General features: G+C 38.9%; 2 protein-coding genes across 2 annotated transcripts; both read left to right on the top strand.

Annotated features, from left to right (window-relative positions):
- Window positions 1-730: 730 nt before the first annotated feature.
- LOC116307556 (protein mesh) lies at window positions 731-14,949 on the top strand. The gene is made up of 15 exons (XM_031717865.2): window positions 731-1,123; window positions 3,695-3,988; window positions 5,355-5,489; window positions 5,939-6,101; window positions 6,530-6,781; window positions 7,334-7,580; window positions 7,800-7,975; window positions 8,244-8,400; window positions 8,935-9,176; window positions 9,654-9,853; window positions 10,823-11,039; window positions 11,679-11,804; window positions 12,424-12,693; window positions 12,916-13,092; window positions 13,837-14,949. The coding sequence occupies exons 1-15, from the start codon at window positions 908-910 to the stop codon at window positions 14,040-14,042; spliced, it is 3,078 nt and encodes a 1,025-aa protein (XP_031573725.2). The 5' UTR covers window positions 731-907; the 3' UTR covers window positions 14,043-14,949.
- Window positions 14,950-21,472: 6,523 nt separating this feature from the next.
- On the top strand, window positions 21,473-22,441 carry LOC116308934 (neuropeptide FF receptor 2-like). The gene has a single exon (XM_031719456.1). It carries the CDS (start codon window positions 21,473-21,475, stop codon window positions 22,439-22,441), a length of 969 nt encoding a protein of 322 aa, XP_031575316.1.
- Window positions 22,442-25,448: the final 3,007 nt, after the last annotated feature.

The following is a 25,448-nucleotide window of genomic DNA, read 5'->3' as shown; positions in this document are numbered from 1 at the left end:
AGTGTGAAACCAGCCGATTTCAATGCTTTGTTACGGCATGTCGTACCGTGTTGTACAGTAAATAAATACCGTATGTTTTCCACTCGTATGATAACCATTCTTATGGGAAGCCATTTTCAATGTTACGGCATGTCGTACCGTGTGCATGCTCCATGACAGTACCGTATGTTTTCCACTCATACGATAACCATTCTTATGGGAAGACATTTTCAATGTTACGGCATGTCGTACCGTGTGCATGCAGTATGACAGTACCGTATGTTTTCCACTCATACGATAACCATTCTTATGGGAAGCCATTTTCAATGTTACGGAATGTCGTACCGTGTGCATGCAGTATGACGGTACCGTATGTTTCCCAATCATATGATTACGTGCGTTTCCTATTCATAAACACTGGAGAAAATATAGTCAGAAATAAAAAACTGGGGGAAATAGGACCGCGGACAAAAATAGGAAGGACAAAATAGGAAAAGCAAGCAAGGACGGACGGACAAACCTTGCAGTTCCCTTCGAATTCCCCCCCCCCCCCCCCCCCCCTTAAAGTTAAGGCCACATCAAGATAGTTAGCGACTCGTATAGTAGGGTAATAATAAGCCCAGCTTAGATGAGGTCAAGTTACTACCAAGGAAGTCCATGCTATTTAATAGTTCATTAGAGACACGTCATTCAAACAGGTAGATATTATGTAATAATCAAAAATTTCCCAGAATTATTAGCAATGCAAAATTTTGTCAGCTGCGAGGGCACGACATCAGTGGTGCAACTTCTTCAACAGCGCCAACAAGAACACTTCGGTAGGACAAGGATTCTTCCTTAGGTCGGCTCCAGAAAACTAGACTTTACTTCTTTCAACGCTCCTATAATTCCTAACGACCTGAGCATTGCAAATTTGCTCGAGTTTGCAATGACAAGCTCTCGTAATCGACAGAAGACTGCTCTTCTGGTGTTTTTGGTCAGTTTTGTCTTCAATCCGTGTCATTGCCTTCCGGTAGAACAGTTCTACCCATTCGGTAGTTTGACGAATGACAGAAGAGTGCCTACAAATGATGATGGCAGTTCTGGCTGGGTCAGCATTACTATGCCATTTCCATTCTTCGACAACTACCACGACAGGCTCTATGTAAGTACTAATAGCAGTACAGCCCAGTTTTTCGAGCTTTAGAATTGAGAAATTCTCTACGCAAGTTAGGCCAAATTTAGTTCAGTGATATCAGTGTGATATCACTGGCAACACCGCTGTTTTGAAAGTCGTTCTCGAAGATCACGCCCTACTGTTGATCCCGGGATTTTCCGAACTGATGAAATTCTAGTTGCAAAAATACTGCAAAAGCTTCTTCTAAACATTCGCAGGTTTTCGAGTTTCCAGAAATTTTATTTTGTTTTCTTAGATTCTATTGCCATCACGTTAGAAATTTTCTTCGGTTTTGTTCCTTCTGTTTTAAGCCCGAAAAAACTATCAGTTGAAACAAAACGCGGTATTAAATAAGCCGAGCATCCAGTAAACTATGGCGCGTTTTTCGTGCCAAAATTCAAACAAGCTCCGTCATTCAAACATGCAATCCTTTGATTCAAACATGCATCCTTTGGTTCAAATAATTCAACTCTGGAATATTCGGACCTAGGTTATTTGATTAAAACAAATCCTCGGGTTTCGTAATTCATTATATTTATTAATATTATTGGGCACGCATCATCATGTTTGAACCGAAGGATTGAAGGTTTGAACCGAAGGATTGAAGGTTTGAACCGAAGGATTGAAGGTTTGAACCGAAGGATTGAAGGTTTGAACCGAAGGATTGAAGGTTTGAACCGAAGGATTGAAGGTCTGAACCGAAGGATAATAAGCCTTTCTCGGAATTGTCATTTTTCCCGGAATTTTCACTTGATAACTTGTTGAACACTTTCAACACTTTATATCACTCATCACTTCACATTTGAAACATTTCATTTCTTTGTTTTTTATTCTTTATTTCATTGAAATAAAATGCTACTAGCTAATCAAATTGTCAAATTGTCAGTTTTTTAAAACTGACAATTTGACAATTTGATTAGCTAGTAGCATTTTATTTCAATGAAATAAAGAATAAAAAACAAAGAAATGAAATGTTTCAAATGTATGTATGTATGACTCAAGGTTAAGTCGGGGCATGCATTCTCGTATAAGACGTCGCATAATACTTAGAATGCAAGCTTATTTAGTTCACCCAAAAAAGCTTGATTGGCTTGTGCAAGCCAAGCCAATATTGCTTTAAAATTGTTAAAACAATTTTAAAGCAATATTGGCTTGGCTTGCACAAGCCAATCAAGCTTTTTTGGGTGAACTAAATAAGCTTGCATTCTAAGTATTATGCGACGTCTTATACGAGAATGCATGCCCCGACTTAACCTTGAGTCATACATACATACATAAACTTTATGCATCGCCAACTATTCCGGCCATGCGCCGATCGCCAAGTCAGCGGATATCATGTATTAAAAAAAAAAACACAGGAAGCTACGGTATTCCTGTGCTTTAATAGGTATCCTATTACAAACGATGGCAAACGAGAGCTGAGGATTCAAGCTTTATTTTGGTACCAAACATGCCGTATTTTGCGTATAATTTTCAAGGTTTTTGCTTCACAAAGTGCCTATTCTTGAAGAAAGATCTCACAAATATTCGTCTCAAATCGGAGCTTTTTGAAAGTAAAAAACGAAATGTATAAATTCGTTCAATCGACCACAGATTCGACATCAGTAGTTTAGAATGTGTCTATTTGAAGGATCGACCCCGGCAAATGAGGTAACTAGTTCTGATTTTGAGAAATCCTGTTTATAATATTTGACCTTTTGTGGTTTTCTTGCACTTTAACAAAGCACTTATGGCAAGAAGACTGTTAAAATCTAACTATCGAGACGAAAAGGTTTTTTCTAAACAAATTAAAGTATGTTTGGTAAAAATCAAATGCTTTAATGTTATATATTGTTCTTCTACCCCGGCAAGTGAAAAACTGTTTACACAGAAATTTATAAATCGAAAACTATCTTTGTAAAATCTGACTTAACTCGCTTAACACTTTCAAGCGACACCGCTGCATTTGTACACGGGCGCATGACCGGAATAGTTGGCGATGTTCCACACGATAATCCAGTCATTTACGGACCTGAATGCGGAAAACCAGTTCCACAACATTTCTAAATGAATTTGTATGCAAAATGTCAGTGCTAATTTTGTTGTGTGAATAAATAGTTTCTGAAATAAGTTGATCCTTTGAGGAGGTCGTCAGACAGGCTTAGTAACTTAACACGCGTTACGCAACGCTGTACCTTTTATTAACGTTATTCCTGCAATAAAATGAACTGAAACAGTACGATTTCAGATTATCATCATTATCATCATCATCATCATCATCATCATTATTATTAATATTATTATTATTATTATTATCATTATCATTATTATGACAGCAGTGTTTATAAACTTTAGTATGCTCCATACAAGTGGCACACTAGGGCGCAAAGCGTAACCTAAAGGCCAATCTAACCCTAAAAAGCTTCTAATTACAATTATTTTTTATACATAATATATTATTATTATTATTATTATTACTATTATTGTTATTATTATTATTACTATTATTATTATTATTATTATTATCTACATCATTAATACTTAATAATAATACTTTATTAACTATCATTTCCTACCCAGGTGAATACCAATGGCGTGGTGTCTTTTCTGACACAAGTGTCGAAATATACTCCCGACCCCTTCCCCCTGGGAAACAACGAACGTCTGCTTACTGCGTTTTGGGCAGATGTCGATACGAGGAAAGGTGGTAAGGTTTGGTACAGAGAAACAACCGACCAAGCAATACTTGAACAGGCGACAAACGATGTCAGGCGGGCGTTTGTGAAACAGTTCAACTTCGTTGCCACGTGGGCTTTTATTGCAACATGGGATCGAGTTGCCTTTTATGGAGCGAGTGGTTTAAACAGAAACAGAGTGAGTTGATTGCTTTATACACAAGAGAATATTTACTAAGGGTTGTAAGCAATGAATAGACCGTTTTCTCAAGGTTGCGTGCGCATCTAACTTGACGGGCCACAAAACTAAAAAACGCAAATTCAGTAAAATTGAGAAGCCAGTTTTATATTTAAAGAGGGAAATAATCGATTTGATAAATTTTTATTGAAAAATCTAATAGATATTTGTGTTAATCCTCATTACAAAGTTCCTTTTCTGGTATCGTGGCCCGTCAAGTTCCTTAAATTTGGATGCGCACGCAACCTTGAGGAAACGGTCTATTGTTTTGTGATTTGAATCAGTTGTTTGAAAAAAGGTGATGAAAAGCGATGACCTGCGCTGACGAATTGTCTAGCTAAGTGTATTTTGAATTTTTAAAGAGAAAACACTCCCAGTCCCCCACAGCTCCACTCGGTCTTAGATTTGTGATTCCAGATCTCCTGCCAACAACGTTTTTTGAATAGCTGTAGCTCCTGGCTAGGAAGAATTAGGCAACCTCTCCCCGCGTTACCGAAGTAATAAAAATACATTTAACAAAAAAAATACATTTAACAATTATTCGCCGAAGGCGAAGTGAATATCAGGGAATATTTACCGAGACACGAGTCTTCGAGCGGCGAGGTAAATATTCCCCGATATTAGAGAGCCTAAGATTCTCATTTACGGCAAACGTTAAACGTTAGTTGACCATTAGAGAATTCTTTAAAATTAGTGAAAAGGAATCGCAAAAATCTCCAAGTAGTAGATAAACAAAAGAATACTTGTCTTTGTCGAGAAGGTTTGCAAAAGGTAAAGTGGAATGTAGGTAAACGATGAAAACGTGGTCACGTTTACCGTTTGCGGGAAGAAAAAACGGGAATCTTAATCTGCCTATTCACTGAGCCGGACGCGAACAATTGTTTTAGTAATTTTAACTCAAGTGAATTTAATAAATAACGGAGAGAGAGTTTTTGTTTTTTCAAATTCTATATATTTCTGTAAGCGGCACAAATCGACAAACGAGCGTTCGCGTGCGCGCGTTATAATCACCAGTAGGTGAATATAGCAGCATAAAGCGTAAATTTTGACCAATGGGCGACGGATTTATTATATTCACTCGTTTAAAAATATCAAATACCTTTAATTACCTTTTACGATGATGGTGATGTGCATGAATATAATAAATATTGATGATTCATAGTGATGATGATGCATGATGACGATGATACATGATGACGATGATCGATGATGACCTTCCTCGCGACAGGCTCCCCTGTCCAGCAAAGCATGTTTCCCCACTAGATTATAAACTCGCTTAGTATTATGTTGATGGTATAACTAAGTCTTTTTTTTTTTCTTTCAATAGACAAACACATTCCAGGCGATCTTGATATCAAATGGCCGACATTCCTTTGTCAGGTACAACTACGACTCTATCGTCTGGACAACGGGAACTGCTAGTGGTGGTGACGCACAGGGACTTGGAGGCACTCCTGCTCAGGTAAGCAAGGGACACTTTAATTTCGAGATATGCTTCGCATAAATGTTTAAATAGAACTATTTAGCTTGGGCGTAAAGGTTTCCCATTTCTGACCACTTGTCATTTAGTAAATCGTCTACTGTCTAAGTGATAGGTGAAAATAAAATCGGGAAAATGAAAAATTTCAATATTTTTTTAATTCGAGGTCAAGATAATGTCCTCCGTAATACGAAAGAGTATAAAAATAGATAAAAAATGCACTAGAATATAGTTTTGATATCCCAATTTTTTTCTGCACAGTTTTGATTATATTTTCTTCTGTGCTGACGTTATTTACTTATGAATATAATACATGTCAAGTTCAGTAAATAACATGCAACAAGGAACATGCAGCATACATGCAACAACAACAAAACAAATAGCTAAGTTTTTTCAAATCATATTTAATTTGTTTTGATTTACGAACTTAGTGTGGATTCAACGCTGGTGATGGCATACGATATTTTACGATTCCTGGATCAAGAACAGACGCTATTCGCAATCTTACCAAAACGTCAAACGTTGCAATGCCAGGGGTGTGGATGTTCCGTATTGATAATTTTGACATTGAAGGAGGAGGGTGCAACGTCAGAGGTAAGAACAGACGCTATTCGCAATCTTCCCCAAACGACAAACGTTGATTACAAGGGGTCCACCTTCCCGTATTGATAGGGCCAACACTGAAGCAGGGGGTACAACGCCAAAGGTAAGTAGGGAGCAGCAGATCCCTCATTAAAGGAGGAAATGCGATCTCGGGGGGGGGGGGGGGGTACAACTTTTTACTGTGTTGAGAATACCATTATTTTGATGAGTTGTAGTCATATATCATGTGTCTTCTTATGCACGACCGATAAACAAGGAAATGATACTAAAGGGAATGACACATGGTATGTAATGGGAAAACGTTCCACCATAATACTCAAGGGAATGACATGATCAAAAATGGGGGGGGGGAGGGGGGGAATTAGGCTTACGACAAAAGGGTCTATTTGATATTTTTATTTATTTAATTTTTATCCAAGGATCTCTTAGCATCTCTCCCAGCTTCGGCTCCATGTTAGGAGGAGATAACATACTCGTAGCTGGTCCATGTTTCCAACCATATGACCGCATTATATGCAAATTCGACGGCGAAAAAGAGACCAAAGGAACCTATATCAATGCCATACGAGCATTCTGTGCTGTTCCCATGGCAAACAAGACTGGTAGAGTACCCTTAAGGGTTTCCCGTAACAACGGTGGGAGCTTCGACTTCCATGGACTATTCACTTACGGTAACACATATTTGGACTCCTCTATTCTCCCCATGTCTGGGCCGAAAATAAACGTTTTTTGATTCTGAAAATGTTTTGTTTCAAAATTTTACCCATTGCGACGAGTGCAATCTCGTACGCAGAGCCCTTTTTTACCACGCATGCTCGACAAAACACGACGCAATGAAAACTCAAGGCTCGGTACGAGATTGCGTTACGAGTGAAAATGGGGATGTTGATATGGGGATGTTGATATGGGGCAGAAGAACGCATGCGCATAGGTTATAAAGTATTGTGGGCTCATGTACAACGTACGATAGCCCATTTCGAAATTTCCTGAAACCAACCTTAAAATAGATTAAGTACCTTGTTTTAGGAGACGAAATAGACGAAGCCATCTTGAAAATATATGTCCTAGAACAGCCCCATGATGCACTGCAATGCCAACTAGACCCAGTTCTTTCCTCAACCTCAAAATGACAAATTAATTTGATCCAAAACTTGGATTTATAACGATGTTTTCCATACTCGGAACCGTTTTCATCATGTTAACTTGATTATATTTTCATACAGTCCCAATCACCAAGGTCATCCCGCGGGTTACCCGCAACAGTCCTGATACTTGGGTGGAAGGCGTAAACGTTGAGATAACCTGGGATAGTGGACTGCTCGGTAACTCGTCCCAAATGGTTTCAGTACAAGTATCAAGATATGTGAAAAACGACGATGACATTCGGTTCCACAGTCACTATACTGTTATCAGTACGCGCCCAAACGATGGCAGGTGTATCATTAATGTGCCTCCTGGACAAGGTGAAGGGTACGTGTTGACCTTGAAACGACCCCTGGGCTGATCTAAGTCAAGGCACGGCTAATTCGCAGATCGAACCCTGAGACAACCCTTTGGGGCTGATCTAAGTCAGGGCACGGCCCTCACAGATCGCACCCTGAAACATCCCTGAGATTATCTAAGTCAGGGCACTCTGAGCTGGCTCACAGATCATACCCTAAAAGTGAAATTGTTTTATATTATCTTCAGAGACGAGGATGGAAGGTTCATTACCCTAGTCAGGGTCGTACAAGAGCCATTGTGCCAGACCCATTATCGCGCCGCGTGGATCTGGAGTGATGTTTTCATGTGGTTGAACTTTAACAGTGCCGGGGTTCGATGTAAAAATTGGGCCAATAATGAACCAAACCCTAGACAGTTTACAGGTGAGAGATGTTGTAGTAAGATAATTTAATTTTAAAATTCTGACTTTTTGTTTGGCTCCTTGGCTCCTTGGCTCCTTGGCTCCTTGCCTCCTTGCCTCCTTGCCTCCTTGCCTCCTTGCCTCCTTGCCTCCTTGCCTCCTTGCCTCCTTACCTCCTTGCTGCCTGGCTTGCTACAATTTCTTTTTTATTTCTTTTGTTTCTCCTTTTTCTCTTTCCTTTTGTCTTACTCTTTTAATCTCGCTCACTCACTCGTGCTTTTTATCAATAGAGGATACGACTTTCCTTGCATGTCCTCGGAACCTCCTTCAAGCCATGGCAGACCGGGGAAGGTACACCGAAGATGAATTTTGTCACACGAAAAACGAAGATGGCTGCGCTATGTATCACCGAGGAGCTAAACTTTGTATAAGGACCATTACTCCGAGGTATGCTAAGGACCTGTCTACATGGGAGGAGGATGATCCTACGGGTAGGATCTTCCTTGCAGGGGAATCAACCTACCGGCTATATATTTATTGCTTTCTGTTTACATGCACATTGGTAGGCTTCTTTCGGGTACTAGGATCTTCCTAGCAGTAGGATCTTCCTGTCTCGCAGATAGGAAGATCTTAGCACCAGGGATAAAGTTTGCAAGTGTTTTTCTCATGTCAACTGAATGCATGGTTGATTCACCTGCAGGAAAGATCCTAGTTGTAGGATCATCCTCCTCCTATGTGAACATGGGCTAAGAACGGTTAGTGGCAAGTTGCAATAATGATCCATAATGCCAAAAAATGTCATGCAACTGTCAAGGGAATGACTCATTGTTGAAGTTGTGCAATCTTTTTACTTATACCGTTAGTATTTGTAAATAATTTTGACGCTGAAGTAAGGCTTATCCCAAGTAGATGAGCTTGTAATCAAGGATAAAAGCGGTATTTGTCTAATTTAAAAACTGTGTATTTTTACTTTTTTACAAGTGATCAAGGAGCTGGTCAACAGTGTTGCTACAATCACCAAGGTAACCTCATGCTTAAATTTGGTAGCGCGGGAAGTCTGGACCGAGTACATGTCGACAAAGGGATTCCATACATCAGCCATTTTTTCCACGACATTGTTCCATATTTGGACTGCTGTTTTTTGTCAAGTGGTGCAAGCTGTCGGAACTATTATATAAAACGACCATCCGACAATGGACAATACTATGAACCACCCCGACCCGGTGAGTCAAATTTGTCATGGACAATATTATGAACCACCCCGACCCAGTCAGTCGGTTTTGCTATGGTTCCCTATAGGGTAGGGGACAGGGCAAAACTCGTCTGGTCGTTTTTCACTTACTGATCAATTTTTCCGGTTGCATATATTGAGGAAATAGAAAACGTACACGTGTGCTGTGTGCATTTATAAAGCATTCGGGGATTGGCAGAACACGAGAGAAGGGTTAGGAGAAGCATAATGCGTAGTAGAGTGCTTCTCGACACTTCTCGAGGGTTCTACCAATCCCCAAGTGTTTTATAAATTCACACAGCACAGCAAGCAAGCGTTTTTTTTTTTCATAAAAAACAAATTACGTTATCTTAGATAGGAATGACGTAATTAAAAGTGCGCAAGCGTGGTGTGTGCTCTCATAAATCACAAGCTCCCAACCAATCAGAATGCGAGATTTATTACAGTTATTTAATGAATTATTTTTTAGCCACTGCTTTTGGCGATCCCCACATGATCACGCTCGATGGAGTGGAATACACTTTTAACGGCTACGGTGAATTTAAAATACTCAATGTTCCGCTCTGCGACTTCACGCTACAGGGAAGAATGGAACCACTGACTCGCCGCGATATGGGCACAGTGTACACTGCTTTTGCAACCAAAGAGAATGGGTCCCACACTGTACAGGTAAGAAAGATATATCTCACGTCACGTGATGCAGGTCACGTGGTCATATTTATGCAACAATTGACAAGAAGCGTCAACATTTGTGCCCATTTTTACCGAATGACGTCATTGAACGTATTTGCGAGGTAACATGGCGGGCAACGAGCATGTAACGAAATTGGGAAAAACAAAGGCATGGTGGAAAAATTGCGTAACATAAAATAATTTATTACAATATAATAGACCTTATTCCTGATGCGACAATGTTTTTCCAATTGAGCGTGACAAACCTTTAGGGGAATGAACAGCTATTGTTTTGAAACTCGTCGGGATATCATCGTTATTTCCTTTGTATCCATTGTCAAACCACGAATAAGGGTTATTGCTCTACTGTAATTTACCATATCTTATACGCCTAAATCCAAAATGGCACATGGCCAATTGAAAGCGAGGCATCCAGGGCCAAATTTACAGTATTTTCTTATAATTTGATGCTACCAAATTATCGCGTTCCTGAATATAAGAAGGAAAGAAAGACAGAAGAGTGTATACTTTGCATTGACACCATATTATTTCTTTGCATTTGGCCCTGGATGCCTTGTATTCATGTAACACTCTCGACCGTGCGCCATTTTGGACTTTGGTGTAGTATTATTTGGTGCGCACGGTTAGGCGCGTCATACTGTTAACGTAACAATCCAAAATAAATAAACCCTTTTCTTATTTTACAATAACTTACGAATTTCTCGCGCGCTGATTTGGTTATCTATTATCGATAAGAGGACAGACGGATGAAGCTGACGTCAACGAGCGCGCGCTCTTTCCGTTGGTTGTTTTGATCGCTAAAAATGAGAAGTTTTATCGTTTTTGTTATTGTAAAAAACAAAACGCCTCGTGAATCTACACTACTTTGACAATGTGATGACCCAATTTATCGTCAATAAGAGGACAGACACATAAAAAACTGATGTCTATTTGTTGATTTGACAGATTCAACTCAATGGAAGAGGAATGGTTGATGTTTTCTTAAACGGTGAAATGGCGGAACTTGAACAGGAAGGGATCACAGAGTTCACGGGGGTATCCATACTGAAGTACGCTAACTTGACTAAATACTCAGTGATATTTCACTCGGGGATATCAGTTACCTTGACTGGAACTCCTCATCTACTTCAGATGATACTACTCGTACCACAGAAGTTCAAAGGTAGAATATAGTCCTACCACAGGGAGCCCAATTAAGATAAAAGTGAATGGTGAATTTTGAAGTCAAGATAATGTCCTCCAAAATACGAAAGAGTAAAAAAAAAACCCATAAAAATGCACTATAACTTTTTTTTTTCGCGTGTGCCTTTTTTTTCCTTTAAAATTCCCTTATGGTATCTAGTGTCGTTGTGCTCCCTGTGGTTCTACACTATATATAGATTTCCTCATTCTTCTTCGTCGTTTAACATGGACTGCCGCGCCTTATTGCTTCTGTGTCCTATTCTTTGTCTTCTCCCTCTTCCTTCGTCAATTTCTCTTCTTCTTCTTTTTCCTACATTTCGGCCCTTTTATGGTTTCTTTTCCTTCCTCTTGTACTTCTCCTTTCTTCTTTGTCCTCCTCCACTCTTCTTCTTTCTCCTCCTCCCTTCTCCTTCTCCCTCTTTTTTCCTCCTTGTCTTTGCCTTTCCCTCCCTCCTTCTCCCTCCCACCTTCTCCCTCCTTCTCCTATCTCCTCACTCCTCCTCCCCCTCCCTCATCCCTCCTCCTTTACAGCAAATCGTCTAACTAGCTGCGTGTCCCACATGGGCCATCTGTTAGCCAACATAGATATTTATCACCAGCTATATTTTTTGTTCCATAGGCAACACAAGTGGTCTCCTTGGTTACTGGGATGACGACAAGGAAAAGGATTTCCTTCTTCCAGATGGTACATTCATGGAAACGAATTCCAGCGCAAGAAAAATTCACTACGATTTTGCTGCAAAATGTAAGGATTTAAAAATAAAAATATAAAAAGGCATGTTTAATTGGTTGAAGCTTGCCGTTATTAGGGAAGGTACATTTTTATGGGGGGAGAGCTGGGGCTTAACAGTCACGGGTGATCAATGAGAGTTTGTATTTTTGAGGTGAGTTAAAGCTTTATATCTCGACGAAAGCTGGTTGCTTGTTGACTGTGTACCTTTGACAATAACTTTGTCATTAGTGTCTTTTGTTATAGGTAAACAATCCAATATGGCTGCCATCTCTTTTGTCAGTAAACTCTCTAGGGACTGAGTGAGAACACTCTATAGGAGGGTCATTAATTTCTTACTGAATAAAAGTGGGAGAGCTACGACCATTTTTTAAGAGTTAACTTCAGCAACCTTTTTTTCTTTCTTGAAAAAGCTGAAAAAGCTAAAAGGTCTTGTATCGACGCCATTTGAACTAGTTTACAGGCTATGTGTTCTTTAATTTATCCCTAGAAGTTTGACAAAAAAAAATTTTTTTTTTAGATTATTTATTTTTGAATTTCGTGTTTTGTGTGGAGACTGGGACTTGGGGGCTAATCTGAAAAGCATCCCTTTTTTTTTTTATTTTCTCATCTCTCATTTCTTTTATTTGCAAAGGGGAAACAAAGGCATTCGAATCACTCTTCAAGTACCATCAAGGAAAGGACCACTCGTCCTACTCTCGTCCCTCCTACCAACCCACCTTTATCAACAAAGACGACATCAATTTTAATAACTATGACCTTGAGAGACAGGCGCGGGCTGCCTGTGGTGGGAATGTTCAGTGTCTGTTTGACATTAGTGTGACAAAGAAGGTTGACATCGGAGTGGCTTCCCGCCAAACGTACTCTGAGTTTTCAGCTATTTTGAGTGCTACTACTAAGAAAGGTTTGTTCGTTTGTCTGCCTGCCTGCCTACCTCTCTGTCCGTCTGTTTGTCTGTCTGCCTTTCTGTCTGTCTGCCTGCCTGCCTGCCTGCCTGCCTGCCTGCCTGCCTGCCTGCCTGTCTGTCTGTCTGTCTGTCTGTCTGTCTGTCTGTCTGTCTGTTCCAAAAGACTATTACTATTACTATTCTGGTTAACATGAGCATTTCCTCTTTGGCTTCTTCCAGCTTGCATTCCAATCTATCCAAATATCCCGGGTGCAGTTGTGAACAGAAATGACACTCCTGATGGCAAGATCACATACCAAATCACATGTAGCAAGGATTACCACATGAAAGGCTCGGGGGATCTGTCCTGTAAAGATGGCGAGTGGAATGGAACTGTGCCCACATGTGCAAAGGAAGGTAACAAAAAATAATGATGTGATAATGATAATGATGATGATGATGGTGATGATGATAATGTTGATGATAGCGATAATGATGATGATGATAATGATGATGATGATGTTGATGATAGTGATGATGATGATAATGATGATGATAATGTTGATGATAGTGATGATGATGATAATGTTGATGATGATGATGATAATGTTGATGATAGTGATAATGATGATGATGATCGTGATGATGATAATGTTAATGATAGTGATAATGATGATAATGTTGATGATAGTGATAATGATGATGATGATGGTGATCATGGTCATGGAGAAGCCCTAGAACGTCGAAGGCAAACACTGCCCGTCATGTGCTTAGAACCAGAGAGTAGTCTATGTCCCGGTATCAATCAGCTGAATGTATCTTATTACCAGCCTACAATCACAAACAAACACTACCTGTAAGAACGGAAATGACGTAATATGTGAAGTGTCACGTGAGATGTGTGTGTGTGTAGACACATTTTGTTGCTTCTGTAGAGACGTGAAAGAATGTGAATGAACCTAGAAGTAAAGTCTACGAATTGAGTTTTAAAATCGAGTTTTGAGTCTTAAATTTAATGAGGAAATCTGAATTGCTCACGTCTTAAAGTTGCGAAAATCTCTAATTCTACACTACCCGTTATGTGCGAATATATGGTTGAAATGTGGGGTGGACAAAATGTGCTATTTCCATTTCATTTCTTGGCTTCTTTTCCACTTTCAGATAGTCGTCTCACAACCTACCTCATTGCGGGTGCAGTCGTTGTCGTAGTACTCATAATAATAGCTGTCCTCATATATATTTACTGTAAAAAGTCAAGCAGCAAGACAACTAACCCAAATACCACGGTACAAGAGATGAACAGCAAGCCCAGCGATGTGCAACAGCGACCTAATCATGTCTTGTCTTTTACCAATAACGTAGCGTGAAGAATATGCGCATGCGCTATTGCTGATGATTGCTGACCAGAACATACGCAGGCTCTTTAGAACTCAAAGTCCAAATAATGGCTTGTAGGAACTAGAAACATAAGATGTAGTTGCATTGCTGTATAGTATAGTACTTAGGGAAAAGAAAAATCATATCCATGTCAGCCTCGTATTATATGCACGATACGTTTGGGAAGGGTCCATTTTGTGGGTAGATGGACCCGGATATACGTCACTGATAACTTAAAAGCTTTGGGATCGTTAGAGGGTGGTGTATTTTAGTATTGTATTCGTATTTGTACTTTTCTTCTTTTTTTAAAAATATATATCATATATTCCTCTTTTACTCCGACGAAGGACTAGCGTCCGAAACGTCAGTAAATTTTTTTGATCTTTTAACGGTGTATAATTTACCTTTTTATCATTCTTACTGTTTCATTAGAAACACCGACGCAGCTCACACTAGTTTTAGTAGTTAGTTATCTCTTCTTATACACCTATTTCAAAAAACATTGTCATCGTGATTGATGGTGATGTGATAATTATGGTTTCGTCGAATACAAAGGCATCAAATCAGTCTCAACACTAAGGTCCATGTTCTTGACGAGAATAAGAAGCAGAAACACAAGTCATTCCAGCTATTCTTGGATCTTGGAATGACCTATCTCCTATCGCTTTGCGCCTATCGCTTATTGCCTATCGCCTTTGGCGATGACAACGTTTATTGAAATAGGTGTATATTCACATATGTTTTATGGCTGTTTATTTAAGCTTATCTTTGTTAATATAGTTATCTTGTATTGGTCTTTTTATATTGTCATCATTTTATAGGACCCTAATGTAAAACACGCTTGTGACTGAGGCATTCCCAACTCGATCATTATTATATGTGTGTCTTTTGCTAAAATTCTAGAATGTTCACTACGCATGGGCGTTGTGCAGTCGCCGGTGCAATCTCGTTTCCAGAGCTCTCATTTCTTACCGCGCATGCTCGGCAAAATAATTGCGTCGAGCATGCGTAGTAAGATATAAGGGGTCTGGGTACGAGATCGTTGTCATTGAGGATGACAAAGCGAAAGATATAAAAACGGCCTCTTAAAAAGAGAGAAGATAATGTAGGTTAAATATCTGGAAATTTTAGAAAGAAGCATATTTATTGTGGATTTGTAATGAACGAAACTTTTCAACTTGTCTTACGAGGTGTTTAAAACAGACACACCATGGAGTCTGCACCACTCACTGTAGGATTGTTCTTTGAGACTCGAAGATTCAAAGCGAAGCAAGTGAAAAGAAAAATTGAGTGTCAAAGTGACACAAGTGAAAAACGTCTACGCATGGTCTAAATCCGTATGCAAATTAGTCAAAACCTCTTCATGCATGTTTATCGTAAAACAAGACGCTCTATAGGCGATTACTGGGCTGCCTGTATCATGAACGAAGGCCTAGTACAGCTGAAGAAGTTTGCAATGTTAGCCAAAACATAATGCAATGTTTCACAGAAAATAATATTTTCGTTTAACTCGTCTAAGACGATCTTCTCCCTTAAGGAGTTCTCTACATATTAAAATAATTGCAGGTTTTGCCCTTTTTTAGGCTATAAAATAAACAGTTTTTCGTTATGCATGTCACACTACTTGTGAATTTGATCTTGCTCCATGACGCAACAAGATCAAATACCCCAATGTTCTCAGTCAGAATCACCAATTAATTTTCTTAACTTTTTACAATCCTTTGTTATTATGTTATTTACTGGGGTAAATGTTAATTTTCCTTGTCAGAAAATGCAGAAATTGCGCAATATTACCCAGAAGTCTTCACGGCACCATCCACTAGTCCTTTGCGGGCATATAATGATCCAGGTGCAGTAAATGTTCTTGTCAGTAAATTTTGCCAGGAAAGATAGGAAAGCATAGGTCTACTTTTCGCGTATTGATGTTTCTCATATGACTGATAACGTCTGGTCGAACTTATACAACCTTATATGCAACCGACTGTGGTAAATCTTTTTTTCCTAAAAAGATTGCATTAGCTCATTGTTGAAGATTTAAATCTAATAAAAAATGGATTTTAAAAAATCTTATGTGGATAAGACGGAATTCGAACCCACCAAAAAAAAAAAAATCAAAAAATTCGACTCCTCTGTGCCATACCCCCGAGACATCCGCAGAGCTGGGGCGTCGTATGGACTTCGGACATGACGGCGATTAAATCCTTCTGCCCTTGGGTGTACGAATTACGCAAGAAAATATTCTAGCCGAAGCATCAGGGGAGAGACCAGCCGGGCCCCAGACCATATCAGCTAATCCCTTGCATCTCTGACACGCACGGAATCGGTTGAAAAATGTTAGAAAGTCTAGTCTATTTGGTGCATTGTTTTCACGGCTATTGTTAAGCTGATTCACCTGAAACCGTGGTGCAGTGGATAAATCGTTGTCGTTCAAGATACTAAGTCAAGCTCGTCTGTTGAGGGTTAGCACTTGGATGGGTAACCTAAACATTATTCCTACTAACGCTTTTGCTCCTTTTTTCCGTTTTTCTTTTTTGATTTTCAAAGTAATAGAATATAGAATAGTAAAACCTTTCTATTTTTGAGTGATCTATTCTTGTCAACCCAAATCCGTTAAATGAAATCTAGCAGAGGAAAATCCCCGGAAAGAAAAAAGAATGAAACGCACGCATTTCTTGTATTTCCGGTATAAGAGCGCATGCGTTCAAAGACTTGGCAAAATATAATATACATATGTTCCGGATTTATAATTTCTATTTTGACCATAATTAAACACAGAACTCTGCTTGAAAGCATGATTTTCGTTTATTATATTCCACTTCCGCATGCGTCAAAAAATGGATTATGCCGATGATCTCGTACCCAGAGCCTGCGTTTCTTTTGGCCGCCGCAGACCAGAAGAAACGCAGGCTACGGGCAAAAGATTGTCTAAAGTCGCGTTTGATCCTGATTGGGCTGCCTGTGCTTAAGGAAGCGCGCGTCGAGACTCGTACATAGACGAATATGGACATTGCGAAAGTCTGTATCACCTGATGAAGAATAGACCACTCATTTGCGCAGGGTAAGCCTCGTATCAGTGTCTAAATATTCATAAATACCAACGGTAAAGTAAAGAATGCACAGCTTCAACAATACAAACACTTTGAAACTTGACGGACCATGACTGGAACACGTGAATATTCTGCACAAACTCGAGGCTAACCCTGTGCAAATGAGTCTGTAATCAAGAAACACAGCGGTAATTTGGAGTTCGAAACGGGTCTATTGCAGATTGCAGTCGAAACATCGCAGTGCGGAACAAATGAGTATCATTTTTTTATCTTTTAGCTTTTTGTTTTAAAATATTATCTTATCCAACAAAAAACGCTTGCGTTCTAGAAACTATATTATTGATGAGGCGACTTTATTGTAAAGAAAAACCTGAATAAAAATTTCCAGTTCCATCTTTTTAAAGCAGATGTTTGTTTTGTCGAACTTATATTTAACCCGAGGCCTAATGCGCCGCATCCTTGCCATTATTAGGGATATTTCCAAAACGAATTAGGCTAATTATTTTCACTATACGAGAAAAAAACTAAAGAATATTTGGTATCCTATCTAAAGACCTTTTTATCTTGAGCCTCATGGGGCCAGGCCTAATGTGAGAAAAAGATTCTTTGTTTGAGTGGTGTCCTTATTCATGTGTCTACTCATGCGGTGCTTTTACACAAAGAATTGATACTCAAGGGAATGATCTAGAATGGAAGAACAATGTGACTAAGAGATCGTTGAGATCGTTGAGTTCTAATTCATTCATAACGCTGTCACTATATCTCTACAAGCCAAAAGCTGTTTCAGAGCAAGCAGAAAGATATCCCATGTCAAGGTAAACGTTTTTACGTTTGATTTAAGTCTAATTAATATTCATTTTGCTAAATTTCAACGTGAATTTATAAACTAAGAAAATAACGACTTAGAATTAATGATAAATGTTATAAACTTGATTCTTTTATAAATTTCACTCTTAATTTTTTTCATCGAACTTCTGAATATCTGTTTTCACCGTTCTTAATTTTTTTCATCAAACTTTTGAATATCTGTTTTCAAGTGTCTACCTGGCATGATTTTGTATTCTTCTAAGGTTATTTATTATTCATGAATTTTTAAAGTTATATATACAATATGAGCGGGAGATCTTTATGAGGTTTAAAACCGGACAAAAATGTATCTTTTATCTTCCTTTTTTCCTTTTTTTGAAAGAATCACCCGTGTATTTACTAAACAGTTATTCACCTCAGGTTCAGTGAATATCGGGAATAATAACCTCAATTTCGTTTCGTTGCTGTTATCGGGAAAAAATGTGTCTTTAATCTTCCTTTTTTTCCTTTTTTTGTTGTTGAAAGAATCACCTGTGTATTTATACTAAAACAATTATTCACCTCAGGTTCAGTGAATATCGGGAGTAATAACCTCAACTTCGTTTCGGTTATTATTCCCCGATATTCACTTCGCCTTCGCGAATAATTGTTAAATAACGACCAAGTGTTTGCAATGAAGACATCACTTCTAAACAACTCCATTGAGCCGCTTAATGTTTTTTTTTTTTTTTTTTTAATTCTTAGGGGGATGTAATCACAACTTATACCCGAACAAGTTAAGTGCATAAAAACTTAACCTAAATTAAATGTATGACCACCTCTCGATAACCCTAATGGGTAAAAAGTTTGTGAAATTGCACTTAAGATTTTTTTTTTTTTTAAACATTAAAAAACCATCGAAATTTTAGAGTTCAGCTTGCTTTTAAATTTAAAATGTCATCGTAAGATTCCGTTTTGAAGTTTCTATGACTTATAATTGCTTAAATAAACGATTTATAGCTAGGATAGATAACTAAATTACAAAGTGAACAACTGAAGGCATCGTCATTAATAGTAAATCATTTATATATTTTATTCCTCAAACTTTCTTTTCGGGAGCTTGCTTATAAGCCTAAAGTTTTCTATATTTTATGGACTTATATCACAGCAAGCGATGTTTCGAGGACGCCTTTAATTTAACACTACAATTAAGATTTCCTATCACTCTTAGTCTTTTTGCTGTCAGCAAGTGAAAAAGACGCCAGGCCATATAGGTAATATAGCCTTAAACCTGACGACTGTTGTTTTAGTGTAGTCGTTGCTTGGTTCAGGCCGCTTCGTTATTACCTCTCAATAACACTCATAAATATTTTCTAGTTCAAACGTTCGTCGACTCTTGACAGTGTGAGGATCTAAAATACCTCATAGCTAATATATGGCACCAAGAGAAAGCTAACTAGTTCGTATTCTCTTGATGGCACAAAACAAAAGGAGGATTCAGTAAGTATAAAAAATCTAAGAAACGGAATTCCTTTATTATAACCTAAAAAGACGCCGGGATATCTCGACAAACACCTGATAGGCTGCTCCAAAAGTACTCCAGCGTTTCGACAAGTAACTCTAAATTTCTTGAAGATTTTAGAAGATGTAAGGTACGACATTTACACGGAATGGTTTCTTTCTCAGTTCTCTGCGCCATGTTGAAAGCAATGCCTTTGCGGAAGCGAGACGAACTGGCGGTGAGCTTGCAATGATAGAGACCTTTTATTTAACAGGCTTCACTAATATACGAATTTTTTATTGGTTCACACAAACGGTATTTAAAAAATATTATACTTATACTCGTTATACTATCCTTGTTATAATGTCTTATAATGGTTAGTGTTTGGTATTAAAACTTAAAACAAATACACTAAAAAGCCTGGAGTGACGTGACAGCCATTGACATATTGTATAAACCTTCATAACTTAAAGACGCAACGTTCAAATGAATAAATATTTCACCATTCAACTATTCACAATTCGTTACCGACAACTCGTTCCCGACAACTCGTTCCCGACAACGCGTGACCCCTATCGGCTTCCGTACCTTCCTCCCCGCCTAAAAGAAGGGAGAGAAAGAGAAGAGAGACTCTGCTAGCAGGGAACTATTCACTTTATGTAGAGTCAATGCTGAAAGTATTGTATCAGGGGTACCGGTTAGGTGCAGTTTAAGGCCTCACAAGGATTACAAGGCAATTGGTATTTAATTTCTCAAGACACAAAACAATTGAAGCAATTCATGATTTATTTTACGCTATCAGAGTTTTGAATTCTAAGATATTTATAGCTAATTTGTTGAGCTTGTGAGATGATAGCAACGGTAACTAAGGGGAGTTGGATCCATCAGCTTATTGGTCAAAACACAACCAGGCTGATCTGAAAAATAACGTTTAGCCAATCAGAATAGAGAACGTTTGCGAAACTGAGGCCAGATGTCACTTGTGAGACATAGCAACGGTAACTAAGAGGAGCTAGTCAGAACCATCAGCTTATTGGTCAAAACACAACCAGCCAATCAAAATCGAGAAAATTTGCAAAACTTAGGTGTCACTTTTCATTTTGAAATTGCGATACGGATTTCCAGGCCATAAAATGAAATAAAGATAACGTTGCAAATAAGCGCTTGATAACACTCTGACACAATCATTTATAAGCTTTATAGTCTTACCACAATGGCGAGCATAATTTTTTTATTTGCTGGCAAGAGAATATTAATATTCTCTTGTTGCTGGTCAATTTTACCAGGCTTTATGACTAGAGAGTTCAAGATTCTCGTTTACGGCAAAAGTGAAACGTCAGTTGACCGCTAAAAAATTCTTTAAAATTAGTGAAAATGAATCAAAAAAATCTCCAAGTAGTAGATAAACAAAAGAATACTTCTCTTTGTCGAGAAGGTTTGCAAAAGATAAAATGAAATGTAGGGAAACGATGAAAACGTGGTCACGTTTACCGTTTGCGGGAAGGAAAAACGGGAATTTTAATCTGCCTACTACTTCAGATCAGCTGGTACCTCTTTCTGTGATGGAGGCCAACAGAGCAATATTCCTTTTCACTCTTAGGTAAAATCAAGTTGGAGTCTAGAGAGAAAACTGGATGTAAACCTTAACAAGCTACCTTAGAAGTGAGTTTCAGCCAATTTGTCTTAATTTCCGTTGTACAGGATTAACATATTAGCCTCGACTTTGTGTGACAGTAATGATAAAAGGGTAAATTTTACACCGCAAAAAGATGAAAAAACTCTTTAAAAAACTGCTTTTCTTAGTATATGAACACTCTGATCCTTTCCGCCATCTCTCTCTTTTACTCCGACGAAGGACTAGCGTCCGAAACGTCAGTAAGTTTTTTCATCTTTTCAGGTGTAAAATTTACCCTTTTATCATTACTGTTTCATTAGAGACACCGACGCAGCTCACACTAGTTTTTAGCTAGTTATCTCTTCTCGATTTTGTGTGGAAAAAAATTGAATATTCATGTGTTCGATTCCGATGTACTGAAAGGGGTATTATTTTATATGCTATGGTTTTCTTAGATTTCACTGATTGATAATGGCATACCCCGAAAACAAAAGTTTCGAAACTGGCATGTACGTGTCTCTATCAACGCTGGTGTTTATAAATCTCATTGGCAATACCCTCGTAATCCTGGTAATTCTGACCAATAGAAAAATGAAATCTCCAATGAACTACCTTCTCGCCAACCTTGCTGTAGCAGACATCATGGTAGGAGCTTTCATTGTGCCACCGTTAATTTCTAAACAATTCTTTACCCACCCTGAAGGAATTGCTGGAGCAATAGCCTGCAAGGTGCTAACCGGGGGGAGCTTGACTTGGGTCGGTAGCGCTGCCTCGGCATTCTCACTCGTTGCCATATCATTTGAAAGATACTTTGCTGTCATTCACCCACACTCAACGAAACTAAGACTCACTTTCCGGAAAGTCAAGCGTGTGGTCAAAGGAAGTTGGACTTTTGCTTTGGTAATAAACCTACCTTCGTTTGCTACCCTCGCCTATGATAAGAATATCAACCTTTGCGTAGAAGAATGGCCAGAGCAGCAGATTGGTAGTGCGTATGGTACGCTTTGGTTCCTCGCCGTCGGCGTCCTTCCTATCACCATCATGTTTGGCCTTTACAGCCGTGTTGTCTACACACTCTGGTTCAAGCGCTCAAAAAACCAAGTCCCCGCTACTCAGTTATCTATCCTCAAGTCTAGGAAGAGATTGACGAAGATGATTTTTACCGTCAGTATAATATATGCAATCTGTTGGCTTCCAGACCTCACAATCTACCTCTTACATCTCTATAACGTGACGTTTGGCTATGCGGGACTCCCAAACGTCATCGGGGTTATCTTGGTTACGTGTAACTCAGCTGTCAATCCTTTTGTTTATACCTTCCAAAGTGAGAAATTTCGACGCCATCTTAAGCAGCTAGTTCTATGTAGGAAGTATCGCAGGAACCGCGTTGCTAATGCGATATTAACAATTTTCCTTGAGACAGGTGCAACGCCGCTGTGAAAATTTAAAACGACTAGAAAGTCGACTAGAGCAGTTTTCGTCTGACTGTGAAAAGCGCAGTGCCGTAAGCGTGACGTGCCGTGACCGTGATGCTTTCTAGAATTTTAATTGGCTGATGTTTTTTCACGCATAATGTGATTGGTCTGGCGTTGCCGTGACATTGACGTGACCTTGTCCGCGCCGTGTTTATGCCGTGTTCCGGGTATCTGATTGGATGGAGAGTAAATTCTCGTGCAATTTGATTGGTCTGGCGTATCCCTTGTCGTATCACGACCGTGTTCGTGGCGTGAACTTTTCACAGTCATACAAAAACTACGCCCGACCCCTTGACCCTCGATGTGGGGGACAAAACAAAAGAATTCCATTCTCCTTAGAATTGGAACCTATCGTCATTGTCCTCCAGATTGAGCTGCATTCCACTCAAGTGACACGCAGCCATATTGCTGTACCAAACAATAGAAACTTTCTTCATAGTTTTAACAAAAAATTAAGAAATGAATATAGATGATGTGGGTGGTTGGGGGGAGAGGAAGGAGGATGCCTTAGCTGGTGGCTTATTGAATGCATAAAATAAATGCATCAAAGATATGAAAAATATATATATATATAATTCATGATACATTGGGGTTCAACCCAGGTCTTACAAAAGAAATTCATTCCAAAAAATATATATGAGCAATCAATCGATTCATAACTGTGCCATACCCCCGAGACATCCGCAGAGCTGGGGCGGCGTATGGACTTCGGACCTGACGGCGATTAAATCCTTCTGCCCTTGGGTGTACGAATTACGCAAGAAAATGTTCTAGCCGAAGCATCAGGGGAGAGACCAGCCGGTCCCCAGACCATATCGGCTAATTCCTTCATTACCACCTTACTCGTGAAATACTAACTCGTGAAATACCAACTACATATTAATGTACAAAGCATTGAATAATAGCTCTCCGAATTAATTACTTAACAGATAAGTTTAAGAACGCAAGTTCATTCCCATAACAATCTAAGAGGATCTTCTTACGGCTTATTTGTGCCCAGACAAAATGGTGAATCTGGGAAAAGCAGTTTTAACTACAGAGGGGCTGTTCTTTGGAATAGCCTCCCTGATAATATAAAAAGTGTGACAACATTAAGTAATTTTCGTAAATCACTGGATGATTTTTTTCAATAATTAGAATGCGTAATATAGTCTGTCAGCAGAGGTACTATCCCCCTTTAGCTAAATTACCAAGGTCTGGTCTTATTGTGCCTCTGCTGACAGAATATTGAATATAAAGTATTGTTGACATTCTCAATTATCTATCCCTTATAAGTCATATATATTTTTCATTTTTACTTCCAGTTATACAATTTATATTCATTATTTTCATAAGTTTTAACACGGCTTTTAGGAAGAGAATTTTGTATGATGAGATATCTGTGTTTAAATAAAGATTATGTATGTATGTATGTATGTATGTGTGTGTGTGTGTGTGTGTGTGTGTGTGTGTGTATGTACGTGTGTATGTATGTGTGTATGTATGTATGTGTATGTATGTATGTGTGTAGATAGGTAGGTAGGTAGGTGTGTGTGTGTATGTGTGTGTATGTGTGTGTGTGTGTGTATGTGTATGTGTGTGTGTGTGTGTGTGTGTGTGTGTGTGTGTGTGTGTGTATGTATACTGAACGGATTGGCTTCAAACTCTTCCTAGGCCCACAAGGGATCAATACATCAAGTAAGTTTTTAAAAAAAATGTTTACAAATGTATTTCTTAGCTCATATTGTTTTTTCTTTTGCAAACTCCATGCATTTACTACTAAGAACATGCGTAATAGGTACATTACGAGCCTTGTATGAAACGACTGAAGAAGAGGGCCAATGGGCCTTTCACAACTTCAAGTCGCGTAAAAAAAGAGCCAGCTCAACTAGTAACCGTGGACAGCTGATCTAAGGATCTAGATCAGCTGTCCACGGTTTCTAGTTGAGCTGGCTCATTTTTTACGCGACTTCAAGTTGTGAATGGCCCATTTTTTCAGTTCAGTTCTTAGATGATTTCATAGCCCATCCCACACGGCTTACCGTCTCATCTCTCATATACATTTACCGACTGTAATTCGATCGACACTAAAATTGAGCGTGGTCAGAGCGGGTGACCCCAAACTTGTACCAAAATTCAATTGACTGAGTTGATCATGTCCCCCGAAAGGAATTATGGGTCAATTATTTTTGGTTAGATTTTTACATAGCAATTTTGAACAAATAAGAATGTTATAATGGCTCGTAATTCTTTGTTTCTTCTGTATCTTACCACGAGACCATCACTTCAACATTTGTCCGACATTTAATTGTCATGTCAGATAGGAGCGCGCACAGAACCATGGGAAATGCGCATCAAAATACCATGTGAAAACCCAACGTTTTGCCAGTCTGTGAGCTGCAGATTAGTTAGCGCCCAGAGGTTATTTCAAGATTCAATCTGTAAGTTATCCATGCCCTGACTTAGATCAGTCCATAGGTTGTTTCAGGGTTCAATCTGTAAGTTATCCATGCCCTGACTTAGATCAGCCCAGAGGTTGTTTCAGGGTTCAAACTGTGAGTTAACCATGCTCTGACTTAGATCAGCCATGGCCAGAGGAGTATCTATAAAAATTTGAAGGGTAATTTAGGTTGTTTAAGCACAACTTCTTGCAGCTGTCTCGCCGAGACTAAACAGGAAGCTAGCTAACGAAAAAGAAACAGCTCTTGAAGTATTTCTATTAAGGGAGTTTTTGGACTTAAATAAGATAAAGATTTTTGTGTAACGCAACTGTTCACAACTAAAACCAAGGCAAAAGAATTACCTCAACTGGGCACAACTGGGCACTTCGTACAAAAAATCATAGTTTTGGACCGGGAATCGCTTCGTTCATACTCTCGTGTCGTCATACAAAAGCTCTTGACGCATGATTAGATGTTGTGGGGGAAAAATGAGGTCGTGATGTCGAAAGTGCATAATTATTCATAGTCATATATATTTATGTTTCTGGCTGA

The sequence above is a fragment of the Actinia tenebrosa genome, unplaced genomic scaffold (genome assembly GCF_029948245.1).
Source record: "Actinia tenebrosa isolate PJP-AT-01 unplaced genomic scaffold, QUT_ActTen_1.0 PGA_scaffold0__85_contigs__length_37466705, whole genome shotgun sequence".
Lineage (NCBI taxonomy): Eukaryota > Metazoa > Cnidaria > Anthozoa > Actiniaria > Actiniidae > Actinia > Actinia tenebrosa.
The sequence above is the reverse complement of the archived record's forward strand: the minus strand, read 5'-3'. Positions and strand labels throughout refer to the sequence as shown.